The sequence below is a fragment of the Furipterus horrens genome, unplaced genomic scaffold (genome assembly GCF_987537825.1).
Source record: "Furipterus horrens unplaced genomic scaffold, mFurHor1.1.pri manual_scaffold_2, whole genome shotgun sequence".
Classification (NCBI taxonomy): domain Eukaryota; kingdom Metazoa; phylum Chordata; class Mammalia; order Chiroptera; family Furipteridae; genus Furipterus; species Furipterus horrens.
In genome coordinates, this window is record NW_028327172.1 from 196,443,979 (window position 1) to 196,470,623 (window position 26,645).

At 37.3% G+C, this 26,645-nt stretch overlaps 1 protein-coding gene across 1 annotated transcript in view; it reads left to right on the plus strand.

Moving 5' to 3' along the window:
* Positions 1 to 26,645, plus strand: part of ARAP2 (ArfGAP with RhoGAP domain, ankyrin repeat and PH domain 2) — a 145,361-nt gene that overhangs the window by 54,987 nt on the left and 63,729 nt on the right. The window contains exons 11-18 of the mRNA XM_090266994.1: positions 2,345 to 2,430; positions 3,164 to 3,346; positions 7,722 to 7,896; positions 8,272 to 8,406; positions 18,816 to 18,960; positions 20,279 to 20,381; positions 21,060 to 21,258; positions 21,434 to 21,497. Of these exons, the coding sequence (XP_090123120.1) occupies positions 2,345 to 2,430; positions 3,164 to 3,346; positions 7,722 to 7,896; positions 8,272 to 8,406; positions 18,816 to 18,960; positions 20,279 to 20,381; positions 21,060 to 21,258; positions 21,434 to 21,497 (1,090 nt within the window). The remainder of the gene's footprint in view (positions 1 to 2,344; positions 2,431 to 3,163; positions 3,347 to 7,721; positions 7,897 to 8,271; positions 8,407 to 18,815; positions 18,961 to 20,278; positions 20,382 to 21,059; positions 21,259 to 21,433; positions 21,498 to 26,645) is intronic.

Consider the following 26,645-nt stretch of genomic DNA (forward strand, 5'->3'; position numbering starts at 1 on the left):
TTTCCTCTTGTGACCTTCCACCTTTCAGACGATTTGACAGCTCTCTGTATTTGGGAGCTCAGACAGTTGTTCAAGCGAGTGGAGGGAATGGGCCCCACTTAGGTCTGTAATCATGAAGGTCTTAGAGAACGTTAGCCACAATGCAAACTTTACTTCATGTGTTTGCTCTACCAGATACCGTGCTGGTCCTAGGAATTAAAAAGATGTATAAGATATGGCATCTCCTGCAGTAACATATAAAGAGTAATTACAACTAAGGATGCTAAGGGCAAGCGTCGATACAGTACAGGTTTCTTGGAGAGGCACTCCAGTCAGCTGGAGCAAGACTGGGAGGGTCCCTTCAAACCCTTAGACTTTGCTAGAGCTCTGTGCTACCACATTTCTCATCACAGTAGCATCGATTTCCTAAAGACCTCATTAACGACATCAGCAGCAACAGCAAAAAGCATCAATTAAATCACCCTCTACTTTGCATTTTTTCCTATCATTTTCTCCTCTCGAGTCTGAGGAAGAGAGAGCCTTTGTGCTCGCCAAGGCTGTTAAACTCCTTTTTTCCCTTTCTTCTTGGGATCTTCATCCCATCACTCACTCTTTATGTAGCTGTTCTCAACTATGGTTCCTTTTGTTTCAGTAGATCGAGTTGTCCTCATCTGTCCTGTTAACCCTCCCAGCTTTCTGAAAACTTACCATTCCCTTCTGTGTATCACTTTGCTTCTTTTTTCTTTAATAGGCAAATACTTTGAAAAGTAGTGATCTGCACAGGTTTTCTTCGTTTCTTTAACTTCCTCATTTTTCGTCAGGATCTGTTATCTTTTTTTCTCTCTACTCAAGTAAAAATATTTTCACCATCTTTACCAGTGTATTTTTACCTCTCAATTTCCGTGCAGTCAGTTGCTGGCTTTACTGTCTTCTGCAATATTTAACACTCATGATCAGTCTGCTGCTTCAGGGTTCCCATTCTCCCTCGGCTTCTAGGAGACCATTTCCTCATGGTATGCTCTTCCTGTTCTGGGCATCTTTTTTCAGGCTGCTTTTCCTCTGCCTGCTCCTGAAATATGTGTGTTCCCTTGGGTTACGTGCTCTGTTCTCTTCCCACTCCGATGTTCCTGAGTGATATTTATCATTTGAATTCAACATTCCTTTTTATGCAGATGACTGGGTTCGAAACCACCCTCATATCTGCCTACTAGAACCTCTCCTTGGATTTGTCCAAGACACCTCCAAAATAACATGTTAAAAATGGAGCTCTCACTGATTCCCAGCTCATTACAGAAAACGGCATATTGTCCTAGACTCCAGGTCTTGGTCAGAAGCGATAATGTCCGCCCTGTAAACCTGAGCGACCCTCTTGACCCTTTCTCTTTCCTTAAAATCCACCGAGTCCCATCCGTCCTACCTTTGCAGTAGTTCTCAATCTGCCCTCCATTTTGTTTCCCTTTCTGTTGCCTCAGCTCAGACTCTGTCATTTCTTGTCTTGGCTGCTGGAACACCCCTCTGATTCTTCCTACCTGGTTCTAAGTTTGACCCCTACTTTTCGGTAGTCTTTATAGATGCAAACCTTTGCAAACTCCTGCCCTGGGAATTTGTGTTCAGGCCTTGTGTTCGGAGTAGTTTCCATCTCAAAGAGGAGAGGAAAGGGACCTTTTATGATAGAGCACTGAGCCTTCATGCTCTTAGGCAAAAGGTCCTTATGATCAAGGATTACATCTTGTATACTTTTTCCTTCTCAGCTTAGAAATAAGGCATCTGACATATGCCTGGGTGCACAGGGGTGACTGAGTGTTGACTTCTACAGCAGAATTGAATTGATAACAGAATGCTGGGCTGTTATTCTCTTCCACAAATAAAATAGTAGAATAAAGAATCCACTGAAGATTTTTAAGTACAGATTTATTAGAGTTGTAGTAGTTTTTTTTTTAAAGATTAAAGGGATATCAGGTTTCACATACATGTAATTACACAGACCTGTTATAAAATATTTTCAGTGACCTTCAATTTCCAGTTAATTACCAAACAATGCAAAAATCAGATAGGTATGTATGTAAATACATACATATGGACATGCACACATACACACACACCACACACGCACACCCACACGCACTGTCATGAGTATAGTTTTATGCCAGTACAGGGTGACCATGAAGGTGATTGCTGTTATCTTCAGGTTGGTTATGATTTCTGTATAAATACCATCACTACCCCAGAGTAGAAATTAAATATTAGTATATTTTAAGTTGAAACATATATATAAACACACACATTTATATATACTTTTTTAAAAAAAAGATGAAATGCATTTAAGTACACATTGAAATAGAAATGAACTGCTTTTTGACTTCAGGACAACACAGATCTTTAGGACCAAAAGATTCCAAGGTCAGAAGTCTGAAAATGGATGCGAGCATTTGGAGTAACGAGCTCATCGAGGTAAGTCTGATTTAACTGGTAGTTAGCCGAGGTCTGGGAGGAGAGGTGTGGTTTAGGAGCATACTTGATCAAGTTCTCACCAGTTACCAAAGTGGCTTTAACCTGTTTGATAGTAGCAACTTTTCACTTTTAACTTTCAGAACGCTTCCTAAGTGAGATAGTTACTTTAAAAATAAAAAGACACAAGGAGCTTTAATAGTAATAACTACTTTTAAAGTCCTGACAGCTTTTCTGTTAAGCCAGAACTTTCTTTTTAACTCAGCATGGATGAAATATTAGAGAAAGGATGAAAACATTGGGCAACATTTACCATTCTTTATCTCGGCCACGCTGTGCCATTAACTGCGATCACGCCTACCTCGCTGTCTCTGATTCCATTTCTGAGCGGGGTTCAGCACCACTCCCGACTGCATTAGCCCACCTACTCAGCCCTTTCAGCCGGATCTGTCTCAGTGTGAGCGTCAAGAAATAATAATGCTTTTGCTGCAGTTTGTGTGGCTTGCAATTTTGTTCTTGGCTAATCTTTTACCATTATTAAAAGCAGTTAGACTGTATTTAAAATATAAATAGTATCTGCTTTCACACTTCATCTTCCTGAAGGAGTTGGAAATTTCTTGTGTTTTTTGCATAGTTTATACTAAGTTATGCTTTAATGTATAATGTGAGTCAGTTTTCTGCAGATTTAAATACATTTTAGGAACTGATATGTTTTATATTTTTTTTGACAATTCAGCTTTTTATTGTCATTGGAAACAAAAGAGCAAATGACTTTTGGGCTGGTAATCTTCAAAAAGATGAAGAATTACACATGGACTCACCAGTAGAAAAGAGAAAAACCTTCATTACTCAGAAGTACAGGGAAGGAAGATTCAGAAAAACCCTTTTGGCATCTCTCTCCAAGGAAGAATTAAACAAGGTATCCAATAAAGCGTAACAATAGACATGGATTGTAGTATCTTTTTAAATATTTGCCAATCATTCTGGAAAGAAGTAAAAAATCTTTTGCTATTTGCTAAAATTTTTAAAATTTTATTTCCTTTCCTGAATTGTGACAGTGGTTTCCCATTGTTTCACTTAAGGACGGCCATCAGCAGCAGATAAACTCTTTGTCCACAGGATGCCAGCTAACTAGGCATTTCCCATTATTTTTAAACCTTTGACAACTTTCTCTGTTTCAGGGACTGGGTACGAAACACAATTTAAGCTCATACGTTGCTGTCTTGCTGTCACCAGTATTAACATCATTTACTCAATTTATTGTTAAAAGCAATGGTTTGCTTACTGCCGTGGGTTTGAACTGTGATTTGCCTTTGGCTGAGTGGTTCCAGGTCTTTTTGTGACCATTTTAGGCTACCTACTTAGTTCTTCACCCTTTCAGCAAAGGATTTGTTAAGCATCTGGTCTGCCTCTCTTTTTTAAATTGCTGTTCCCATTTTTTGTGTGTCAGGAGGCTTTCCTGTGCATAGATATTTAAAACACATGCTTTTCTATGCCTGTCGTTTTTATGCTTAGAGAAGGCTTCGTGCATGGTTCTCGGTTCTTTAGTGTGCAGTGCTCATTAGGTAAGGACCCCCAGGTAAGTAGCATTATGCCGAACGTCTTGAAAAATAAATAAAGACCTTCTCCCTACTTCCTGGACATTATAAGATTCATACAATTGATTTACATTTCTTTTCTGGGGGTTTAGTACCCATTAACTCTTTCTTTGTATATTTTTGGTATTTGTAAAGTGAGGCCATCAATTGATTTAAAGCAGTGGCACACAAATTCAAGACTCAGCGTGGGTACCTTAGGTAGGAAACCTCAGGGAAATGGGATAGGAATGGGAATATATTAGCATAGAGTATTATTAAGACATTTAATTTTGTTTTGGATGGTGATTGGTAATGAATGGTAATTATATTATTAAAATAACTGACCAATTATACCAGACATATTTAGAATAATGATGACAGGGTATCATAAACCAAGGGTTATAATTAATCTAATTTTGTATGTTAGAGGTTCATAATAAATAAGTATATAAATAGTAAGTTGTAGATTTGGGGAAGTAATTGATGAGATCAGAGAAGCAGAGCTTATCTTCCCCCAATGGTTTCTCTTTTTTTGGTAATTGTGATGGGAATCTTGTCAGTGGTAAATTCTGATGTCCCCAAATGAGATCTTGTCTGCCACACCACACAGTTCTTGTGAGCTGGGACAGTAGGTAGGCTTTATATTAGTTACTAGCTATTACATTCTTCCTAAGAGTATTACAGGGAACTTTACCTACTGGATTTACTTCCACTCTGGGCTTCTTAAAAATGGTACTCTTAATGTCACTGAGTAATTTTTACAAAAAATATTTTTTATTAAATAGATATTTTAAAAAATTGAGATGTAATGTATATATAATACTGTGTACGTGTAAGGTGTTCCTTTTGTTGATTTGATGCATTTATATATTGCAATATGATTACCACCATAGCTTTAGCTAACATCTTCATCGCATCATAGGATTTTTATTTCTTTTTTGTAGTGAGTATATCTCAGATTCAGAACCGTAGCAATTTTGAAGTGGATAATGCAGTATCATTGACTAGAATTAATAGGCTGTGCATTAGATTCCCCAGAACTTACTTACCAACCAGTTGCAATTTTGAACCCTTACATAGCATCTTCCCACCCCACCTGAGCCCCGCTCCCACCCTGGCAACCACCATTCTGCTCTCTGTTTCTATGAGTTTGGCTTTTTCAGAAGTGATACTTTACAGTATTTGCCTTTGGCTAATCTCATGAAGCACAATGCCCTCAAGGTCCGATCACAAATGGTAGAATTTCCTTCCTTCTCATGGCTGGATAGTATTCTATCATTTGTGCATACCACATCCTTAGCCATTCACTTACTAAGGGACACTTAGTTAGTTTCTGTGTCTTGGCTGTTGTGAATAATAATGCTGCAGTGAGCATGAGAATGCAGATGTCTTTTCAACATTCTGTTTTCATTTCCTTTGTATATATATATTCAGAAGTGGGATTACTGCATGGTAAGATAATTGTATTTTTAATGTTTTGAAAAATATTTATAGGTGTTTTCGGGCATGACAGAACTAATCTGTATCCCCGCCAGCAGTGCACAAGGGGTCCCTTTTCTTCCCATCCTCACCAGCACTTGTTTTTTCTTGTCTTCTTGAATACAGCCATTCTGACAAGTGCGAGGGGATATCTCATTGTGGTTTTGATTTGCATTGCCCTGATGATTGGTGATGAGCAACTTTTCATACACATGTAAACCATTTGGATGTCTTCTTCGGAAAAATGTCTATTTAGTTTCTCTGCCCATTGTTTAATCAGATTTTTTAAATTGAGTTGTATGTGTTCTTTACATATTTGGATATTAAGCTCTTATCCAGTATATGGTTTGCAAATATTGTCTTCTGTTCATTAGGTTGTCTTTTCATTTTGTTGATTGTTTTGCTGTGCAGAAGCTTTTAAGTTTCGTGTAGTCTCACTTACTGATTTTTGCTTTTGTTGTTTGTATACAAAAACCATTTCCAAGACTTCTGTCAAGGAGAGTACTACCTGTTTTTTTTCTAGAAGTTTTGCAGTATCAGGTTTTATTTTTAGGTCTTTAATACATTTCGAGTTAATTTTTTGAGTGGTGTAAAATAGGGGTCCGGTTTCATTTTTCTGCATCTGGTTTTCCGATTTCTCAACTTCATTTGTAGAAGAGGATATCCTTTCCCTATTGAGTGTTCTTTATTGCATACTTAAAAGTTGCTGAATTCTTTTTGTGCTGGGGATATTATGTGTAGTAAAAATTGTGCTTATTTCATTGATGAGAGTGATACTCAATAGGGGGGACTGACCATAAACAGATGGACTTCCATAAATATACCATGGCGAATACGAAGGTGAAGGATAAGAATAGGATGAGGAGAGAGACAAGAAGAAATACATATAATCAGATTGAGAAGGCAATGAGAAGTGGAAGGAACATTAGCTTTTATATTTCCCAATACTCTCATTTTTTAGGTGCAAAAAAAGACTTAAGACCCAGAGAGGTGAAGGGACTGCCCATGATCACCTAGATAATTAGTGCCAAGTCAGGTACAAGAATTCAGGTCAGGCTTCTTGATTCTAAAGTGAAGGAAATTCTGGAGGTAGAAAAGATAAATACTTTTCAATTAGTAGACGCTCCAGGCTGGAACTGAGAAGACATCCTGGGACTTTTTTTTTGGTAATAGAAATTGTTTATTTATGGAATAATGCTGTTGAAACAAGCGAAACAGCAAAATACACATATGCATGAAGGCAAAATTATAATTCATTTTAATCTACACCAAAGACAACAAAACGATATAAGGAGGCAAATCTGATGTAGTGGTTAATAGCCTGCACATACTGGGCAGGCAGACTGGGTTTAAAATCCTGGGACTTTGAGGGCACACTCTGAGCTGCCCATTCAGATGGTTAGTTCATGAGTGATTGTCCTGAAGTCGCATTACAGAGGGCAGGTTTCCAAGTGATCCATCCAGACGCACCGTGTCAGGAAGGAGACAAATGGTGAACCTGAGACTAAAGTCGGAGGGAGTCAGGGTGCCCGGATCAGAGGGTTTGGAAGCAAACGGGAAGCCAGTAAATTGAGGAAGCAGGAAGAGAGGATGAAAAGAGATGGAAAGGCAGCTTATTACCTCAAGGCAAAAAAGAAATCGGATTCCATCAAGTCTGTTGGTGTAATGATGACATATAACGTAATTCAATAATGGTTTATTGTGTTGCTTATTGTCTTCCTTCCCACGACCCCCTCCACCCCCCCCCCCCCAAAAAAAGGAAAGATTCTGATGTTGGACTCATCTTTCAAATTAGCGAAGCATGACCATAATTGAAAGAGTCTGTAGATCCTGATTAGGCTGGAAAATAGATAGTACATACACACACCATTCATATGACAAAGCATTCAGTGGATACTTCACTGTTACATTTGGAATACTTTGAGTTTGCTGAGCATCAGTCATTACCTTAGCGTGTAAACATAAAAAATGTCTTCCAAAGAAAATATACTGGATTGGAAGGTTTGGGACATCACAGCAAGAGATGATGCATTGAGACTTGGAGATTCTGGGGTATAGTTTAAATTCATACAGAGCAGGCCTTTTGCATCTGTTGCTTAATTCAAGGCATACTTATATTTCTTAGTTAAAAATGAGTGTAAACTTCATATCATGAATGAATTGATAGACTGTCACTGATTTTAATAGCTAGAATTGTATTTTCTTCCTTTAAGACGTATATTTTCTTTTAATGACCAGGCTCTGTGTGCTGCTGTGGTGAAATCGGACGTCCTGGAGACAATGGCTTTGCTGTTCAGTGGAGCAGATGTCATGTGTGCAACGGGAGACCCCGTGCACAGCACCCCCTACCAGCTGGCCAAGAAGGCTGGGCAGAGTCTGCAAATGGAATTTCTCCACCATAACAAATTCTCAGGTTAGTCCTGTCCCTTCATTAGCTGGCTTCTTCTGATACAGCCCTAGATGGACTGGGGCATCTTTATTTCATTTTAAGAAAAAGTTGAGAAAATGCATCATTCATGTTTCTTTAATCTTACAAGTGGAAAATTAAAACAGTTAATCCTATGTGATTGTTTTCACCAAAATTAAATCTGATTTTCATATACAAATAACAAACACAACCTAAGTGAGTATTTTGCAAGTTTTATGCAAAGTAAAATAAATATCTGTGTATATTTATTCTGTGGTATATTTGAAGTAGTTTTTCCTCTAGCTTGAAACATATTCATAAGCAGAGGGAAAATTCTTTGCATTTTAGATTTCAAATGCATTATTTCTGTAATTTTTCTAGATTTTCCTCAACACGACATTCATTTGGAAGGTGGATTAAGTCAAGAGTCCTCGCAGTGTCCATTCCTCTGTGACTTTTTGTACCAGGTTCCTTCTGCTGCTCCTAAACTCTCTTCGGAGAAAAAAATGCTGGAAGGTATCTTTTCTACTCCATTTAGATTTTGTTATCTTATAAAACTGTATTCATTATCAAAACAATTAGGTTTAAATTTTGATACTGTTTTCCCTTAAGCTGTTAGATTTGATCTTGTAGTAGAGAAATATAATTTTTAGAATGTATAAATGCTTCCAGGCACAGCTAATATTTTATGAACTGCAACAGGGATTTACCACTGGGTTGGAATGCTGAGTGAATTCTCAGCAGAATTTACTGATGTCTACCATAGGGCCAACCAATTCTGTTTTAGGATTTGAGGGTTACTCCAAAGAAATGTGAAACTTAGCCCCTTTCCTTAGGGGCAAATACCCTAACTGGAGAGAAAATATAGGGAAATGTCAACACAGGAAGAACTGACACGTTTTCAGTGTATATTCTGTTAGCATACTAAGTGATATGAGGTCATTCAGTTTGTTCTGATGGTGATTGTGTGTGTGCGTGTGTGAGTAAAATAAAACTTAAGCATGGTTTCCAAGTAGTGATGGGAATTAATTTGATTTAACAACCTACTCCAGGTTTGGGGAATTATCTGATAGTGGAGTCCCTTAGGCATTTATCTATCTAGCAGGCCACATGTTCATGTGGCAAATATGTGAACTGATTTTAGAAATATAGGCAGGAAAATATGAGCTCTGTCTTCCTGGAACAAAGAGAATTTAAGAGAGATTAAGCTGTACCAGCCAATTGATGGTAGGCGTTCAGAGGCTCAGGAGCCTGGCATTAGCTCCCTAGGTGGTATAATCCAGCTCTATTACCCCATCAAAGGAACAATAGGATGAAAAACTCACTTTAAAGTGTTACTTTGGATCCTTGTGTTTGAAGTGGTTATTTCAGTATAAATGCTTTATTTTGCAAAACTATTTCCCTAAGCAGAATTATATTGAGATTAACTATACTTCATTAGAGTTTTCTGAAAACAGTAGCAATCCTTTAGTGAGCATGTACTATGGTAAGGCATTGCTTTAGGTACTTTACATACATTAACTGTAATCCTCATAAAAATTCTGCAAGATAGCTGATATGATGCTGGTTTTCACATGAGAAATGGAGTTCAGCATGACGCATAGTTTTACATCTGAACTGTGTTCTAATTTTCACTATAACACTTTGGCATTGGCCGAAGTCTGCTGCCAGTGACACTAGGATGGCGCAGTATTGTAATCCTTTGAATTTAGATGTTTTTGCTTCTTTTAGCAATTGATTTTTAATGTCTTCCTTAACTCAATAATAAGTGATGAATTTTATGGAGATTTTTCTCATCTTCTGTTACTTCTCATCAGTGTTTAACCCGTAAGTAGTTAAAAGTTGACTAATCAGCAGGAAGGAGGAAGTACCTGAATGATCTGAGAATTGACTATAGCAATTATTAAAATAATTACAAGTTTTCTAGATGTGTCTTCTAAATAGCAGGAGATCTTAGCCTTATCCTTCAAACCGTTATATGAAGATGAAATAGGAAATTTGAAATATATGACTTTCTTCCTAAATCTTTTCACTATATCATAAGCACCCTTCAGGCTGAAAATAAGATGATATTTATTTTTTGACAATTGTGGTTATACTATTTATAGACTTAACAGTTTTACTATTTCCTTGGAATAGGTTTTTCTGTTTTTCTTAATCACTTGAGAACTGAATCGATGTTTTAGGCTTGAAACTAAATCATTGTTTTCTTTTTACTTTTTATAAATATATAACTAAAGATACTTTTGTTAAAATTTATTAAAAAGAAAAACAGAAACTGGTACTTATCCACATATGCAACTTAATTAGGGATGTTTTCTCATTTTGGAACATTTCTAAGTATATGAAATTGAGCCTTTGTACCTTGTATATGAATATAGCACACCAAAATTATTTCATTGAAAATAATCTCCTGGCAAGATATTCTTTGATGGTCTTCATTTCTTGCATCCCATTTGTCAGCAGGGTCTATTATTTCAAGCTTAACATAGGTTATCAATTAGTTGGCTACTCTCAATGTCCACCAATATAATTCTAGTCCCAGCCACCATCGTCTCTTGCCGAGGCTGTTAACAGGCTCCTTATTTGTCTGCCATATCTGCTCTTGCTCCCTTCAAACCATTTTGCAAAAATCAGACTCAATGATCATCAACAGTATGAATCAGATCATGTATTTTCGTTTTTTAAATGTGTTTAGCGGCTTCCCCTTCCAGTATATAGCCCTGTTCCTTATTATGACCTAAAAGACCTCATGCCATCTCCTCTATCTCATATTCTTCCTTCCTCACTGCTTTCCTGTCTGTTTCTGCGACATGCCACTTTTTTTTTTCTACCTCTTCTGGACCTTTGCAGTTGCTATTCACTCTGCAAGGAGCCCCACTCCCCCATTTTGGCTCCTTGTTCTCTTTCAGGGGCCAGTTCAGCGCTAGCTAGTCAGAGAGCCTGCTTTGGCAGTCTGCTAAAGTGTGTTCCCACTGCCAACTCGTCTCTCGTAGAGTTGGCTGATGATTTCAGTCGTATCACTTAGTACTTGAAGGCCATCCCTCTGTCATTCATTTGATTCTCTTTCCCTCTGGAGTGAAAGCTCAGTGAAGCATCAGCATTTTCTGGCTTATTCAGCATTATCAAATCTTTGGTGTCTAAAGCCGCATCAACACATAGTAGTCACGTGATAACTATTTGTTGAATGAATGACTATTTCTTTAATCACATTACCACCAATGTAATAGTGCAAGTGACTTGTTAATACATTGTTTTTCACCTGTGTATATAAATGTATAATTGCTGGCAAGAAATACATTTTGTTTATTTTGTTCAGAAAGAGCCTGCTTAAGAATGAAGAAGAAAAAGTCAAACTACCAAGAAGCATAAAGTCCTGGTGATTTTGTTTTTTCTCTTTGCCCTCGAGATTCTGTAGTGGAGTTACTCCTGTTGAGCACCAGCTTTATGGAAAAGATGAATTACACGGAAAGATTTAGAGATGAAAGCGTGGTTGTCACCTTTACCTCTGAATGGCAAGCACCTGGACTGCACCACTCCATCAGCGCTTGTCCAAACACCATAGAGCAAAATGATTAAAAACCAAGAAAAAGCCAGGGAATAAAGTGCATGCAGTCCTTCAGAGAGTTACAGAGGCTTCAAGCTGTCAGTTCAGGTTTTCAGGACTTGAAGTTCTTCTAGCCTCTGTTTATGAAGACTGATCTGTATTTTTCTTTTTCTTCTCAATTTAGTGTTCATGAAAAGAAAGATTGATAGCTCTTGTTAAGCCTAAGTATAGAGCTGAATAATAGCGTCCTGGTTTTGTTTTCTCTTTTCTCCCCTCAACCATATTTTTCCCCCTAGCATCTTACTTTAATTTGTTGATGCAGTGTTTGATTTTTAAAAAGAAACTCATTGATAGGGTTTACTGGAAACTCAACATTATGTTTATATTTAATTTCATAGGTTAGCATTGTGAAATTTTGAAGATCTGCTGTTCTATAAATACTAAGGTTGTATAGTTTTAAAAAAGTTTCCCAAGGCTAAAACACATTCATTTTAAATTATTTTTATTTATTTTCAGTTGAGAGAGGGGGGAAGGAAGGGAGAAAGAGAGGGGGAGAAACAGCAATGCCATCAATAGGTTGCCTCTTGCATGCCCGACTGAGGACCAAACCCACAGCCTAGGCAAGTGCCCTGACCAGGAATTGAACTGGCGGCCTTTCACTTTGCAGGATGATGCTTAACTAACTGAGTCACACCAGTCAGGGCAAAAACATTAGTTTTAAATGAAAAAGATTCCTAGTGTGTATGATTATTGTCGGTGGATGTTGAATACTATCAGTTTAGGAAATGCTTCATCAGGAGACAACTTTGTGCTTTCTAAAAATAACAGTTTCACCTTAACTATCTCAGACTTCTTGTGCACAAAAGCATTAGAAGGTATGTTCTCTAACAGTTTAAAAATGGACGTGCATGTTTCAGATGTGTAACAGGCACTGACAGGTAGTTAGGGAAGTAGTTAAGACTAGCTTCATGAACTAACTGTCTGAGTTCTACCTCCAGCTCTGGTGCTGAGTACTTACATGGTCTTGCGGAAGTCCATTAACTGTTTTGTGCCTGTTGACAGGATACAAGGAATGGGGATGTAATAATAGAACTGCCCAAATAGGGTTGTTCTGAGGATTCACTCAGTTAATGTGCATGGAGTGTGTAGAAGAATGTGATGCTGAGCGGGTGATGAGGAGGAGGAGGAGCAGCAGAGGGCCCGCTTCTAGTTTGCAGTTAGCCCTTGAGTTTAGGTCTATCCTACTGGCCATAAGTGACAACCTAGGTACCCAACTAGGTATCCATGTCACTTCATAGTGGAATTGCAGTAGGTTACCTCTGGAGTCCTTTACCTGTGCTTGATTAAGTTCTAGTAATGTTTATTTTCCCTGATCTAAACATTAAGATTGAGCAGAAGGAATGAACAACCCCTCTAGGCAGTCCAACCACCGTATACATGATGCCTTATCTATTAAAACAGCTTTCATTCTGAGGGTTATCCATTGAGAGTGGCCCCGATAAACTGATGAGATGTCATGAATTGTATTGATGTCTCTCAAGGTCGAAGTCTGCAGAGCATGCCTAAATTGGTCTATGCAGACCAAGGCAATCCAACATAAATTTGTTACAGCTTCTCATTGCTTCCCAAATGAAAAAGAATGTCAAGATTTGCTATCACAGCTTTGTTATTATAAAGGGTTATAGTAATGCTATAGAACTAAATTTCCTTAAGTCCATATTTCCAACTTAAAATGAGTTTGTACTCACCTTTTTAAAGGGATCTGTCATTTGTTTCCCATTAGAATTTGCATAATTGGATTCTGCATTTACATTTATTTTATGCATCATGTATGTGGCACTTTTGTTTAAGACCTTCCAAGGGCTCCCACTTGTCTACTGAGAAAGGTACAAACTCCTGAACACCTGTCATGCGAGACTCCTGGGGCCTGGCCTCTGCTGTGAGCCTGCAGACTTGTTTCCTGTTTCCTTCTTGACATGTAACCTGAGTCTCTGGCCAAATAGGTTTGCAGCAGTGTCCCTTTTCTGTGACTTTGCTCATGCTGTTTCTCCCCAGAATTGTGGAGTGATTGCAGTTCAGAATGCATTTGTTGCTACTTTAGAAACAAGCCTTTTCAGTTATAAATGACTATTTCAAAAGCTGTGTTTTTCTGTGAAATTTTTCTCTTCAATTCAGACCAAGGGTGGTTTCCTTCCATGAATGATGCTCACCCTGAGAATCATTGTTACGGTTGTTGTTCCAAACTGAACTCCCCTTAGATTGGATTACTTCTGCCCGAGGATGGGTGGAATTCCTAATCTGTGCCAGTGATCAGCTGTGTACTAAATAAACACTCATTTTTTCTTTTTTTGCTTTATTCTTTATGAAGTTATTTTAGGCATCTGAATATGTTGTTTTGAAGTTATATTTTAACTCTGATTAATTAGTACTTAGACTTTTTTATATTTTAGAAATCTGCAATAAATACTCATTTAAAAATAATGGCCTTTTGTGACTTTCATGTAAATGTGCAGAGTATATACTGTGGCTTGGAATTTGAGGGCCATGGAACAATATATGTATCCCCTTCCAGTAGGAATTGATTGTGGCTCGGTTAGCTTTCTTTCCTGGTACCCATAAAGAAAATTGGTGCTGTTTTCTTCTGCCAGGTATGATTCAGCTTTCCAGTGGACAGTTTCTCAGAATACTGGGATCTTACCCTTCTCAGGGTTTCTACCTTTTGAGTGTTCCTCCTTGTGCTGGTGTTTGTGGCTAAACACATCATGTTGGTTTCTTTGTTGTACTTCTCACAGACACCTCTCCCATAATAAAGGGAAATTTAAAGATTAGCTTAATACATATTCCTTTTAAGTTTTAATTATTTTAACACAATTTCAGAATTAAAGAAAAATTGCAGGTATACTGCAAAGAATTCCGATGTACCTTTCACCCAGACAGCCCAAATATTAACATTTTACGTTTTGCACATTTTCAGAATTACTCGAGTAAGCTGCAAACTTGAGGCTCCTAATTACTCCTAAGTATCTCAGTCAGTATTTCTTAAAAATAAGGGCTTTCCTCTGAAATAACCACAGTATGATGATTAGAACTAGGAAATTATCTGAGCTCGGGCTTATAATGTCTGTAGATCTGAGGTATATTGTAAATGCAACACCGAGGGTTGTTTATATAATTTAATTATTGGCAGTAACTTAACAATTTGAAAGTTTGTACAGTTTCTATAGTACAAAAGAGGATGATGAGGGGATAATTAAAAAAAATAATTCCTTTTGTCTAGGGAAACTGAAAATTTCAAGTAACCTTTCTTTCCTAGCCTTACTTTTTTTTAAACATTCGAGTTTAATATTTTCCCCTCACTTATTCATAGAGTTATTTGGCAAACAGGGCTTTGGGTTACATCATTAAAACCTACAGAAAATAACAGATTTTTCACATTGAATTTTCATGTTTTTCATTAGGAAAGATCTGGGGTCATGTATTTGTTGCTGTTGTTGCTTAATTAGCAAAGCTCATTGTCTTAGTTTTTGAAGTGGGAACTAGAAAGAAGTGATGAAGATTGATAACCAGATTTGGCAATACCTAGGTGGGTTCTGAGAAATCATTGTGTCTGGTTGGCATTCATCCCTTTTGTCTGAATTCTTGCATTGCTATTTTCAGTGCCCAGGGTTTAGTCAGGAAGTAAGCTAAGTGCAAGAAGTACTTTTGAAACATATAATAATGTATGGCCCACTAGAAGACTTAAGTGTAACACACAGTTTATATTTGCACATAATTTTCAGAATTCAGTAGGAATGAAGCAAGAGTGAACAGAAAGACCTGTGTCTGAAATGACACCTTCTTCCTAGCCCCACTATCTTCCTTTAGACTCCACTTTAGCAAATACACATTGCATCTTTTTTTAGCAACAACCCCAAATTTTATTTTCAAAATTAAAAAAGACAAAGCATAAGCAATCTTTAGCAAATCGTTCCTGACTTCCATTGTTGAATTTCCAATTAAATTGTAGCAGTTAATAACTTCTCACCCTACACTTGCTGAGATATTAGCCTCTCCAAGGCTTCCTGGGACTTGTAGAACATTGTTTACTTCTTGTTGATTTCATTTGAATGACAGTCATTTCCTGTATTCTGTGGGTCTTTTCATTTACCCTTGTCCTCTTTTCTTCCGTGTCGGCTTCTTGGAGTTCTGGGAGGGAATGGAGATAGTACACACGGAGCCACCCTTCCATGCTTAACAGTACTTCTGTTTATGATTCTTGAATGTATTTTTAATTTTTGCATTTTTCTTCAAGTTGGCAACCTCATCTGAGCCATCCCCATAACTAATAACTTCACTTCCTAGTACAAATGATAATTTCAACAAATTTTCCCTTGGCTAAGCAATGTGGCGATTCTTGAGAGTAGAAAATATAGTCTTTGTTCTCAAGCAGCTTACTGCATTGCTAAATTAAAAAAATTAAATATTATTTAGATATTGTGGTTATATTGAAAAATAGTATTTTAAATTGTTATATTGAGTAAAAATTATTAGATCACATAAAAATGATAGTATGTATTTAAAACAGTCCATATAAAGTCTCTTTTCTCTGTGTTTTACGTGTATCACATAATTTTATCACCGTTGTAATCCTATGAATTATTATTCTTAGCCTCATTTTACAGGTAGAGAACCTGAGGCACAGAATGCTTAAGTTCTTTTCAAGGGTATGCAGTTAGTGATGGAGGCGTTATTAGCACCTGGAGTCTTGACTTCCAATTCCAACCTCTTAGGGTTCACAAGAGGGTCAGAGGGCTCAGGCAGTCTTAGGAGAGGTTGTGCCTAAGTCCCTGTCTTGGAGAAATTGGGTTAAGTGAGTGGGATGCCATTACAGTTAAATAGTCTTCTTACCTCAAGATTTAAGTTTACCTTTCCAATTTGTATTTTTATTCCCTTTTGTTTCTGAGAAACAAAATGTTCATCCTTGGTTCATTCCATAAATGGTTTTTGATTCCTGTTTTTTCTTACCATACTCTTGCCTTATGACGTAAGTTATTGATCTGTCCTGACTGGTGCCACTACTTCTCATTTAGTCTTCAATATGCAGTAGTTCGGCCTTTTCTCAGCACTCTCAGTGAAGGAGGCAATTACCTCTTTATTATGAAGATCAGCTGACATTTTTTCAGCCCTTATTTATTAGATCTTTTTGCTGTATTTAATAGTGGCAATGGTTACTTTTTGAAAAACTCTGCCCCTTTTCTTTTTTATCCACTCTCTCTTCTCATTTGCTTCATTGCTTTCACGGACCCTCTGCATATGTTACAATTTATGTATATCTAATTAAAATATAGTTGATGACTCCTTACATTTTAATTTCCCCAAGTTGGTATCCTTGGTTACTTATATTTTCAAATGCTACCTACATTCTAAAGACTCTAGTTATCAAGACCTTTGCTTGCTTCAAGATGCAGATCCATAGAGTGAGCTGCCTAATATACTGTATTTTTTGCACAGTAAGACACACAGGACCATAAGACGCACCTAGGTTTACAGGAGGAAAACAAGAAAAAAATATTTGGAACCAAATGCTGTACTAAAATATTTAATAAAATCCGTCGTCGTCGGCAGCCGTCCGTCTCGAGAGACGATGGTGTAGCTTCTTCAGAGTCTATCTGCACCGCCAAGAATGGCTGTGCAGTCCGACTCGGGAGTGACATGGTATCTGTCTCCTCCCGTGTTGAATCGACATCTTGCGATGACGCTGAAGCTACAGAGCCTGGGCAGGGTAATATGGAGGGTCTGCTGTTGCCCATGCAGCAGACCCCCCCTCTCTTCGCAGCTGAAGGGTCCAAGGGAAAGACGGAGTCGATACAGCTTGGGTTCAGGTGCGCCGCAGGAGTTGCCGGTGTTGACTACAACGTCAAACCGCCTTAGGGACTCCGGCTCCGGATTTTCTGTCGGGGTTTACTCCCTTAGCCTTTCCCCTGAAGAGGTATGCCGCAAGGCAGCGGAGGTTTTTTGGAGTCAGAGTTTTCCTTCTCTGATTTAATAAAATATAACAATAATATTTCAACCATGTAAAGTGAACAGCAGTCAACAGTGGTATTAAGAACCATCATCACTGTCATTAACAAATGAGGAGAGACTTTAAGGTTCAAGTACTCTTCTAGTTTTCTGGGAACCCCAAGAACTCATCATCCACTTCGTCTTCTAACAGCTGTCACCGCCAATGACAGGTCAGGTAATACACATCACAGTCTGTGATGCAATATTCCATAGGACGCACAGACACCCCCCCCCCACACACACACTTATATTATATTTCCACTTGGATTTACAAGATATTTAGTTCAGTGTTCTAAAAGGAAACTCATATTACATGCACTAAAACTATTTCTGCTTTACTTTCTTTTAGATAAAAGTGGGTATCACTTCCTATTTTGTGGTAAAAGCTAAAAATAGTATAACCGGTAATTAGTTCCCCCTTTCTCTGCATCCAATCAATAAATGTTGATCTCCTTAGAACACAGTGCATACTGCATTTCTCTCTTTCTCCTCCTCTTCTCTCTCTCCCTCCTGTCTTCTTATCCCCACTGCACTGTCACTGTCCTGCTTTGGGCTGTCTTTGTCTCTCACATAGACTTCTGTCACCAGTATTCTAACTGGTTTTCTGCCTCTGGCCTCATGTTCTCAAATCCATTTTTATAATCCTCTGCTGAAAGTATTTTAATCACTCACCATCAACTACAAAATCCAAACTCAGCAAACTTCTCAAGAGGGCTACATAGTAAATATTTAAACTTTATGGGCCTGACAGTCTTTGCCATAACTCAGATCTGCCCTTGCAGTGGGGGAGCAGCCAGAGACAGTCTCCTAAGTGAATGGGTGTGGCTGTGTTTTCAATGAAACTTTATTCACTGAAACAACTGATGGCCTGGATTTGGCCTTTTGGCCTCCAACCGTGGTACACTGACCTCTTACAAGATGAATACTGAATTCCTAATCAAGGCATTAAGGGAACTGCATGTTCTGACCCCTTCTTCCTTTGCACACCTGTGATCAACCTAGCCTTACTTTTTACTGTATACTTCTTCCTACCGAAGTCTGCACACACCTCTGTTCTTGCTGTGTCAGAGTTGTTTTGCAGGTGTTCTTTATGGATCTGCTTCACTGGTCATCAGTGTCATAGTTATTTTTGTCTTGTACATCCCTTGCTACTAGGTTATACATTTTTTGAGAGCAGAGTGTGACAACTTAATATCTCATGAATCACTAGCATGCTCTTCACATGAAATAGAAAATTAATAAATTATTTGAATCCAGGCATTATTTAAACCATGTATTTTTTAAAAATTAGAGTTGTGATATAGTTCAATTTATTTGTCTTGTTTTACATTCTTAGAGACAAATAAAAAGTGGTGTGTCTTGGAAGGAGGCTTCTTGAGTTACTATGAAAATGATAAGTCTACCACACCTAATGGAACCATTAATATCAATGAAGTTATCTGCCTGGCTGTGCACAAGGAGGATTTCTATTTAAACACTGGGTAGGTCTATCATTAAACAACCAGGAGATGAAAATTATTTTGTGATAGCTGTCATACCAGGTAATAAGAGTTTTGTTATTTCAGTTTTTTAATTGCTTATTGTGGAAAGGTTTAATGGTTTCTTGAAGCCAACTTATTCTGCAGTTTCTGAAAGTTCCTTAGGGAATTCACTAAAATGAAAATTAAAATAGTATATTAGGTATTCTGAAAGGCTAACATGTTTGCATCTAATCTGAAGTAAATTTATAATATTTCATTCTTAAATATGTAGTGCTGTAATTTTTATAACTTATTATTAAAATAGTAGACTAAGGGCAAAATTTTGCATTCATTTAATACACCATGGTTTGAATAGATGACAGAGGAGAATACATTGATGATGTATTCATATTGATATAAACAAAATACTAATTTTATTTAATAACATATGGAGGTGCTAAATTTCTTAAAGATCTGCCTTGACATTTTAGTTGTCTCAAAAAAGTTGCAATTAAGAGAGTAAACATTATTTATTTAATATATTGTCTCACAGAATAGTTTAATAGAGTTTTTGTGGGGACTTTTAGAAAAAGAGCATTGAAAAATCTTTGGTGTGGAAGTTTCTTATCCCATTTTGTGATGAAATTAATGAAAAAATATAAATAATCTGCAGAAGTTAGTTACATAGGAGCATAGTATTTAAAATTCGACATAAGGGAAGAGATCTGCAAAGCTTTGTTAATTACATAAAATTACATGAAACATTATTGCATAATGACTGATAACATCCTAGTTGGGATGACATACTTAGCTGTGGATGAGGAACCGAGGGAAGAATTCAGGGCATGGGATGTTCCTTTAATTCTATCTACAGTAAGGAGGCGAAATTTCAGAATGAGGTGCAATGATGGAAGGAAAGTTTGTGAAGTAAGACCAGATGAAGGCTAATTAGAGAACTATTTGGACAGTGTTTGCTTTGAGCAGTTTTGTCAGAGTGAATCCAGGAGTGGTCTGAGAGGAAGAGGAGAGCAAGGAAAACTCTGCTACCTGAGCCAGCAGAGGCATGTCTGGGACATGACACAGGCAGGCAGTGGAGTGATGGAGCCATCAAAAGTCTGTTCCTTTCGTAGGATCCACTACGTTCCAGTTAACTCATTTGAATAAAATACAGACCAGCAACAGAAAAATATGATAGATTAAAAGAAAAATATGATAGATTGATTTCAGAGCACTATCCAGTTTTCAAAATGAATTTAATTTAAGAGCTGACCTTCATGTGATTTGTTTTCATGAGAGCCGAATGTAACCAGTGCTGTCTTTTTGCTCCTGGGTGCCGCAGGCCCATCTTTACCTTTGAGATCTATTTACCTTCAGAACGTGCGTTTTTATTTGGAGCTGAAACATCTCAAGCCCAAAGAAAATGGACAGAGGCAATAGCTAAGGTATTTAAATATTGTCTTATTACCCTAAATCCAGAGAAGTTTCTCAACTTGGGGTCTATGGTTGAGCTTTAGAGGTCCACAAAACTTTTGTACAATATTCTCGGGAGAATGTCAGTAATGCATTGCATTTTCAAAGGCTGTAATCAAAAGAGGTGAAGAGCTACCTTCCTAGAGCCTTAAGCAGAGAAGAAATTAGCATAGGACCTTGGGGAAATCATTATTTGAATAAAGGTTATACTTTGATGATAAAGATTTTTTTCAGTATTGTAAAGTCATTTTTGTGTATGTCTTTTATGGCTGGCTACCTTATTCATTTGAATGAACTATACACAAAGGGATATATATGGACAGAGTCAGTAAAAGATGCAAATGGAGACGAAGAGCAGAGGCTGACAATGTGGAAGGCGCCCACATCAACAAATAGAATGTTTTCTTGTTCCACTTCTGTATATATGAAGAAAAATGGCTTAAGATGCTGCCATTTAGAAATACATTATTAGCTATTCAGTTTTAAGACTGATAGCAAGTTAAAAAAATTATTTGGACATTTGGGTTACTTTGAAATTGTTAAAATAGGGGGAAAAAAAGGTCATTTTCCATTTTCCTTCATATCTGTAGATAGGAAAGGGATTTCCAGTTTTCACTGTCTTGATTACTTTTCTGTATTTGTTTTAACAGCATTTTGTTCCCTTTGTTGCTGAAAACTTAACAAAAGCTGACTATGATTTGATTGGTCAGCTCTACTACAAAGACTGTCATGCCCTGGATCAGTGGAGAAAAGGCTGGTTTGCTATGGACAAGTCTAGTTTGCAATTTTGCCTTCAAATGCAAGACATTCAGGAAGATAGAATAAACTTAAGAAGACTGCAAGAGCTAAGTAAGATTTTTTTTCCCCTTATATTTTTGGACACAATTTCTTATTGCGTATAGTAATGATAGCTTTTATGAGGGCTCACTCTCAAATATACAACTAAGGAATATTAATAATTGTGTCTTCATAGGTATTTAGTAAAATGTTCTTAAGGAATATATTGATGTTTTTATCCCTTCAGCAATCAGCACAATGGTTCAAAATGGGGAAAAAGTGGATATCTTGCTCTTGGTAGAAAAAGGGAGGTAAGTATATTTTTATCTTTGACTTTTATTGGAATAACTCTAGGGAGTGGGATATTTTGGTTATCTTCTTCAGGAAGAACCCATTATTTTATAGCCTGCTAGAAGTTTTCTGGAGCGTGTGTGTGTATTTATATACTCTTCAGTAGAAAGAGTATACCAGTGAAGCTCACTTGTTTTTATGATTGTAATGACAATCTCAGTGTGATCAATTATTGTACTTTTCTGTAGACCTAGATCCCTCAGGACATTCACATTTAAGTATTTGGAGGCACTTTGATAGTAGTAAATATATTTCCGATGTAGATATATGAGGAATAAATAATACCCTGAATTATTTTTGCATGAGTCATACAGAGCTAATTTATTCACTTTTTTAATAAATATGAAGTATCTGTGCATCAAGTACTGTTACAGTTATTGAGAATACAGTGATGATAAAACAGACATGGTTCCCGTTCTCATGAAGCACACACACTAAGGGGGAAACAATAGAAGCTGGAAAAAATTACATAGTATTGTGTCCATCAATTTTAATTGGCTTAAAGAAAAATAAGGCAAAGAGAGAGGCTGATGGAGCAGTATTCTGTTTTAGACTGGCGGGGGGCAGTAAGGGATGGTATCTTTGGTCAGAGATCTGTATAAAGTGAAGAAGCAAACCATGCAGTAGTCTTAATTGTCCCAGGCACAAGGTCAAGGATATTTTGAAGACCCTAAGAGTGTGTTTTACTTGGCATGTTCCAGGTCTTCAAAGAAGCTGCTGTGGCTGGGGAGATTCGAATGAGTGGGAGAGTGGGAAGAAATGATTTCAGAAATATCCCTGGGCCGGATAATAGGGCCTGACAGGCCATGACATATAAAGATATGCATTGCATTCTAAGAATGATGGCAAGTGGCTCACTTTGAGAGCTGGGAAGTGGAATGATCTGACATGTTTTTAAGAGACTACTCTGGTGACAGATGAATAGGCTTCTGGGGGACAAGAGTAGAAGTGAGTGTCCAGTTAGGGTGCTGCTGCAGAGGCCAGGCAAGAGTCAGCTTGTCTAGCACCATGGTTTGAACAGAGGTGAGATATATTGTCAAGGTACAAATGGGGGGATGTGTTGATGGATTAGATTAGGTGAATATAAGAGTCAAGGATGACCCTAAAGCTGTTGGCTTGAGCAATTCCATGAATGACGTACTATTTTTTTCAGACACCAAATATAGGAAGTTAGAGGTCAGCCACTAGTTAAGTTACGTTAGTAGTGGTAGATCAAGAATTTAGTTTTGTAGATGATAACTTTGGGATGTCTATTTAATAGCAAAGTGTGGCTGGTAAATGGGCATTCGGAAATACACGTCTGGAATTAAGTGCAGAGGTGAGTGGAGGTACAGATCTGAGGGTCACCAGCCTATTGGTCTAGGAACCGGACATGTTCACTTAGAGAAAGGTTAGACAGGAAAGAGACTGCAGCATGTAGCCCCCCGGGGTTTTCAATATTTACAAGTTGGGAAGAAGCAGATCATCTAGAAAAAGAGCCTGGGAAGCAGCAGTTAGGAAGGTAATAGTCTCTTGGACAAGATATTATTTATTCTTTATTGTCATTTGTTATAAAATGCTTCTGAATGTTTAGCTGTATAAGAGTAAAAGATAATTTGCCAAAATATGTACATGTAACAGTATAACAATATAGCTGAATCAGCCTCAGTCTGGTGGTTTTCCTTGCTGGTGACAAGAAAGACTTCCACCAGTTAGCTGAACCTGTCTTTCCTTCAGCTTCTTGGGAGAACATCAGCAGCTTCAGGCAACAAGAGTATTGTTGATTAGGTGTTTATGTCAAGAGTTCCTTTTTTAATTTACAGGCATAATGAAGATTTTGTGTTTTTACTTATTTCTGGGATTATTTCATTCTTTAGATTCCAATTTTTGGTACCAGGTGATGGTTTCACTACTGTCAGAGTACTGTTAATTATACGTTCAGAAATACTAATGAGGTAGTATTATGGAGCTAGTATTACATTATTAAAGTACTATCACAAATGCAGTTTTTACAATTATTTATTAATATTTATGGAATGTCTGTTGCCTGCCACCTCCACAGTAGGAACAAAATGGTCCACAATATCCTGGGTGAGCTCACAGAGTTTATGTTCTTAAACAAGCAGCGACTTACTAGTTGAATTTATTGTATTTATCATTTATATTCATTTTCAAGGTGCTATAGTCAAGGTGTTTTTCTACCATTTTCAGTCTGAGAAGGGTCTGACCAGTGAAAGATTTGACTAGTGGCATGCAGATTTTGGTGACCCATGGACGTGGACAGCAGGGTGGGGGTTGACTGTGGGAGAGAGACGCTGGGGGTGGTTGGGGCTGAAGGTGGGGGGAGAGCAACGGGGAAAAAATTAGGACAGCTGTAAAAGAACAGCAATTTAAAAAAGGCAAAAAATATCTTATCAAAATGGAAATTTTAAAAAATGTAGCAAACATGGATTAAAATTCCTCAATACAAGGAATTTTTTGCTACTGTTTATTTATGCAGTGCACTCATGGAGGCGAGATGGGGGACTAGAGGACTTAGCATTTTGCTGCTGTGTCACATCTTGGCTGCTCCCCTGGACTAGAGCAATCAGGGGGACATCCAAGTTCAGAGAATAGTTGAAACCTGATGGCATTCCAAAATAATGGTTAAAGCTACTTAATCATGTTTTTGATAATATCATAGTTTCTAAAAAAGTTCTGCATGTGTTAGTAATAAGTTATCCTGAAAGCATATTCACAAAAGTAAAGAACAAGGAGTGGACCGTGATAGGAGTAGGAGAAATCCAGGGCACAAATATATGACCCCATTATTTTCCTTGAATATCTTTGGATAACTGCCATACTAAATGCATCATTTAAAACAACTGTATTTATCATGTTTATATCCTGATTTCATTTGGTTTTCCTGTTTTATGCAAACCAATATTCTGATAACAATAATACAGTGAGGAGAACGCATAGAATTTACCATGTACCAGATACTTTTTGAAGCACTTAAACAGTATTTTAGTGCCTGTATGATACTGAAGATAATAATCTATTTTGAAATCAAGGTAAGGTCAATAGGTAACTTAATCTAAAGATTATTTTTTCTTTTTAAAACAAGTGCTAAGTGTTAATTTACCAGTATTTTTGTACAGATCATTCTCAAGAATTAAATGAACAAAGGTTCCCAGGGCCTGAATAAACACTATGTTATTGGAATTTAAAAATTTCAGCATTTTGTTGGAAAACAAAACTTCTCATACAGAACTTAAAAGGTATTTTATTAGAAAAAACATATAGTCATACCATACTTAATTAAAGATGAATCAGAAAGAAAGAGGTCAGGAGTATGAAGAGTAAAGGATCAGCCTAGAGGATCCTGAGTTCCTGGGCTATGAACCCTTACAGAACAAAGAGTGTGCTCATGTGTCTGTATGTGGTATCTTGTTTGATAAAAATAGCGTCTCATATATATTTCTCAATGTATTTATACACATATATGTAAATATATGTTTATGCATATACACATATTATGTAAATGAATTGACTTGAAATAGAGAATAGTGGGAAAACAGTAGGTTTGGGAGACAACTTCGGAAGATAATGAGCTTGATTTTAGACATGTTGAATATGAGTTGCTTATAAACACCTAAGGAGAAATCGCTAGGAGAAAGTTATACTTACGGATCTGATGTTCACATAAAGGTTATTGGGGTGGAGGTAATACTGGGTTGGCCAAAAGTCCTTTTTTTTTTTTTCCACATAAGATGGCTCTAGTAGCTCTTAGTTGCCTTTTAGCTTTATTCAAAACAATTTTGTTAGATTGTATTGTGACAGCTGTCAAATCAGCATACATAAAAAAAAAACAAAACTTAACAAAATTGGTGAATTTTTGTGTAGCCATTTTAATATTGAAAGTGGAAGAAAATAAGCAACATTTTTGGCATATTATGCTTTGTTATTTTAAGAGAGGTAAATGTGCAAGTGAAACACAAAAAAAGATTTGTGCCGTGTATGGAGAAGGTGCTGTGACTGATCAAACATGTGAGAAGTGGTTTGTGAAGTTTTGTGCTGGAGATTTCTGACTGGACAATGCTCCATGGTTGGACTGACCAGTTGAAGTTGATAACAATCAAATCAAGACATTAGCTGAGAACACGCAATGTTATGCCACGATGGAGATATCCAACATGCTCAGAATATCCAAATCAATGAAGTTATTGGTGAAAATGATAAAAATGTGTCTTTTATAGAAAAAAACACACGGACTTTTTGATTAACTCAATAGATATCAGAATTACCCCTAAGCAGAAGAAAGGAGGTGAAATCACTTAAGGAGAGCCTTAGAGTGAGAAGGGAGGGAGGAACATGTTGGAGCCTTGATGCATGCACACCATTTTAGAGGCAGGGCAGTTGTCAGGAGGAGTAACTATCCTGGAACCATAAGACAGTTCACTCAAGGAGTGAATCAAGAAACCAAGAGAGAACAATTATAACAGGAAGAGAAGAGGAATTGGTGGATGGTTTTGGATGCTGGAAGCTTTCTAGATTTAGTGGTAGGGTGCTGAGAGAGACACCGATCTGATGGTGTTCAGTTCTTTGCGAACTAGGAGATAAGGATGACTGTAAGCTTCTGTCCTGGGTGACTTGACCAATGATTGTATCATTTACCAAGATAGGGAATATAAACTTCTCTTCCAGTACTCAAACAAGGTCCGTTAATTATAGATGTGGTTGTTTAAGAGCTGTTTTAATACCACGTCCTAATAAGAGATTTCATTGCACTGCCCTCTTCCTCATCATGCCTTTGATCTGTTAGCCCCTTGGGAAATAACGACTGTTAGCTAAAGTAGATTGTGTTAGGCTTGTCAACGACAGATAAAATTGTGGCTTTAGGAAACAAAACAGCTTCCAATTATTTATATCGATGGCATATAGAGATAGTGGCTAATTGAAAGAGTGAGAAACCAACTAGCTGTAAGTTTTAAACTTTTTGTTGTTGCTGGTAATGGCTAGACCCAGAATTGGGCGTCATAAATAAGTATAATCAATTAATTTTATACTTTTCTCTGTCCTTGTCTACCTTTGATTAAAGTGCTAAAATATATTAATATTCCTTAAAGGCAAGGAGGAGAAAGAATCCT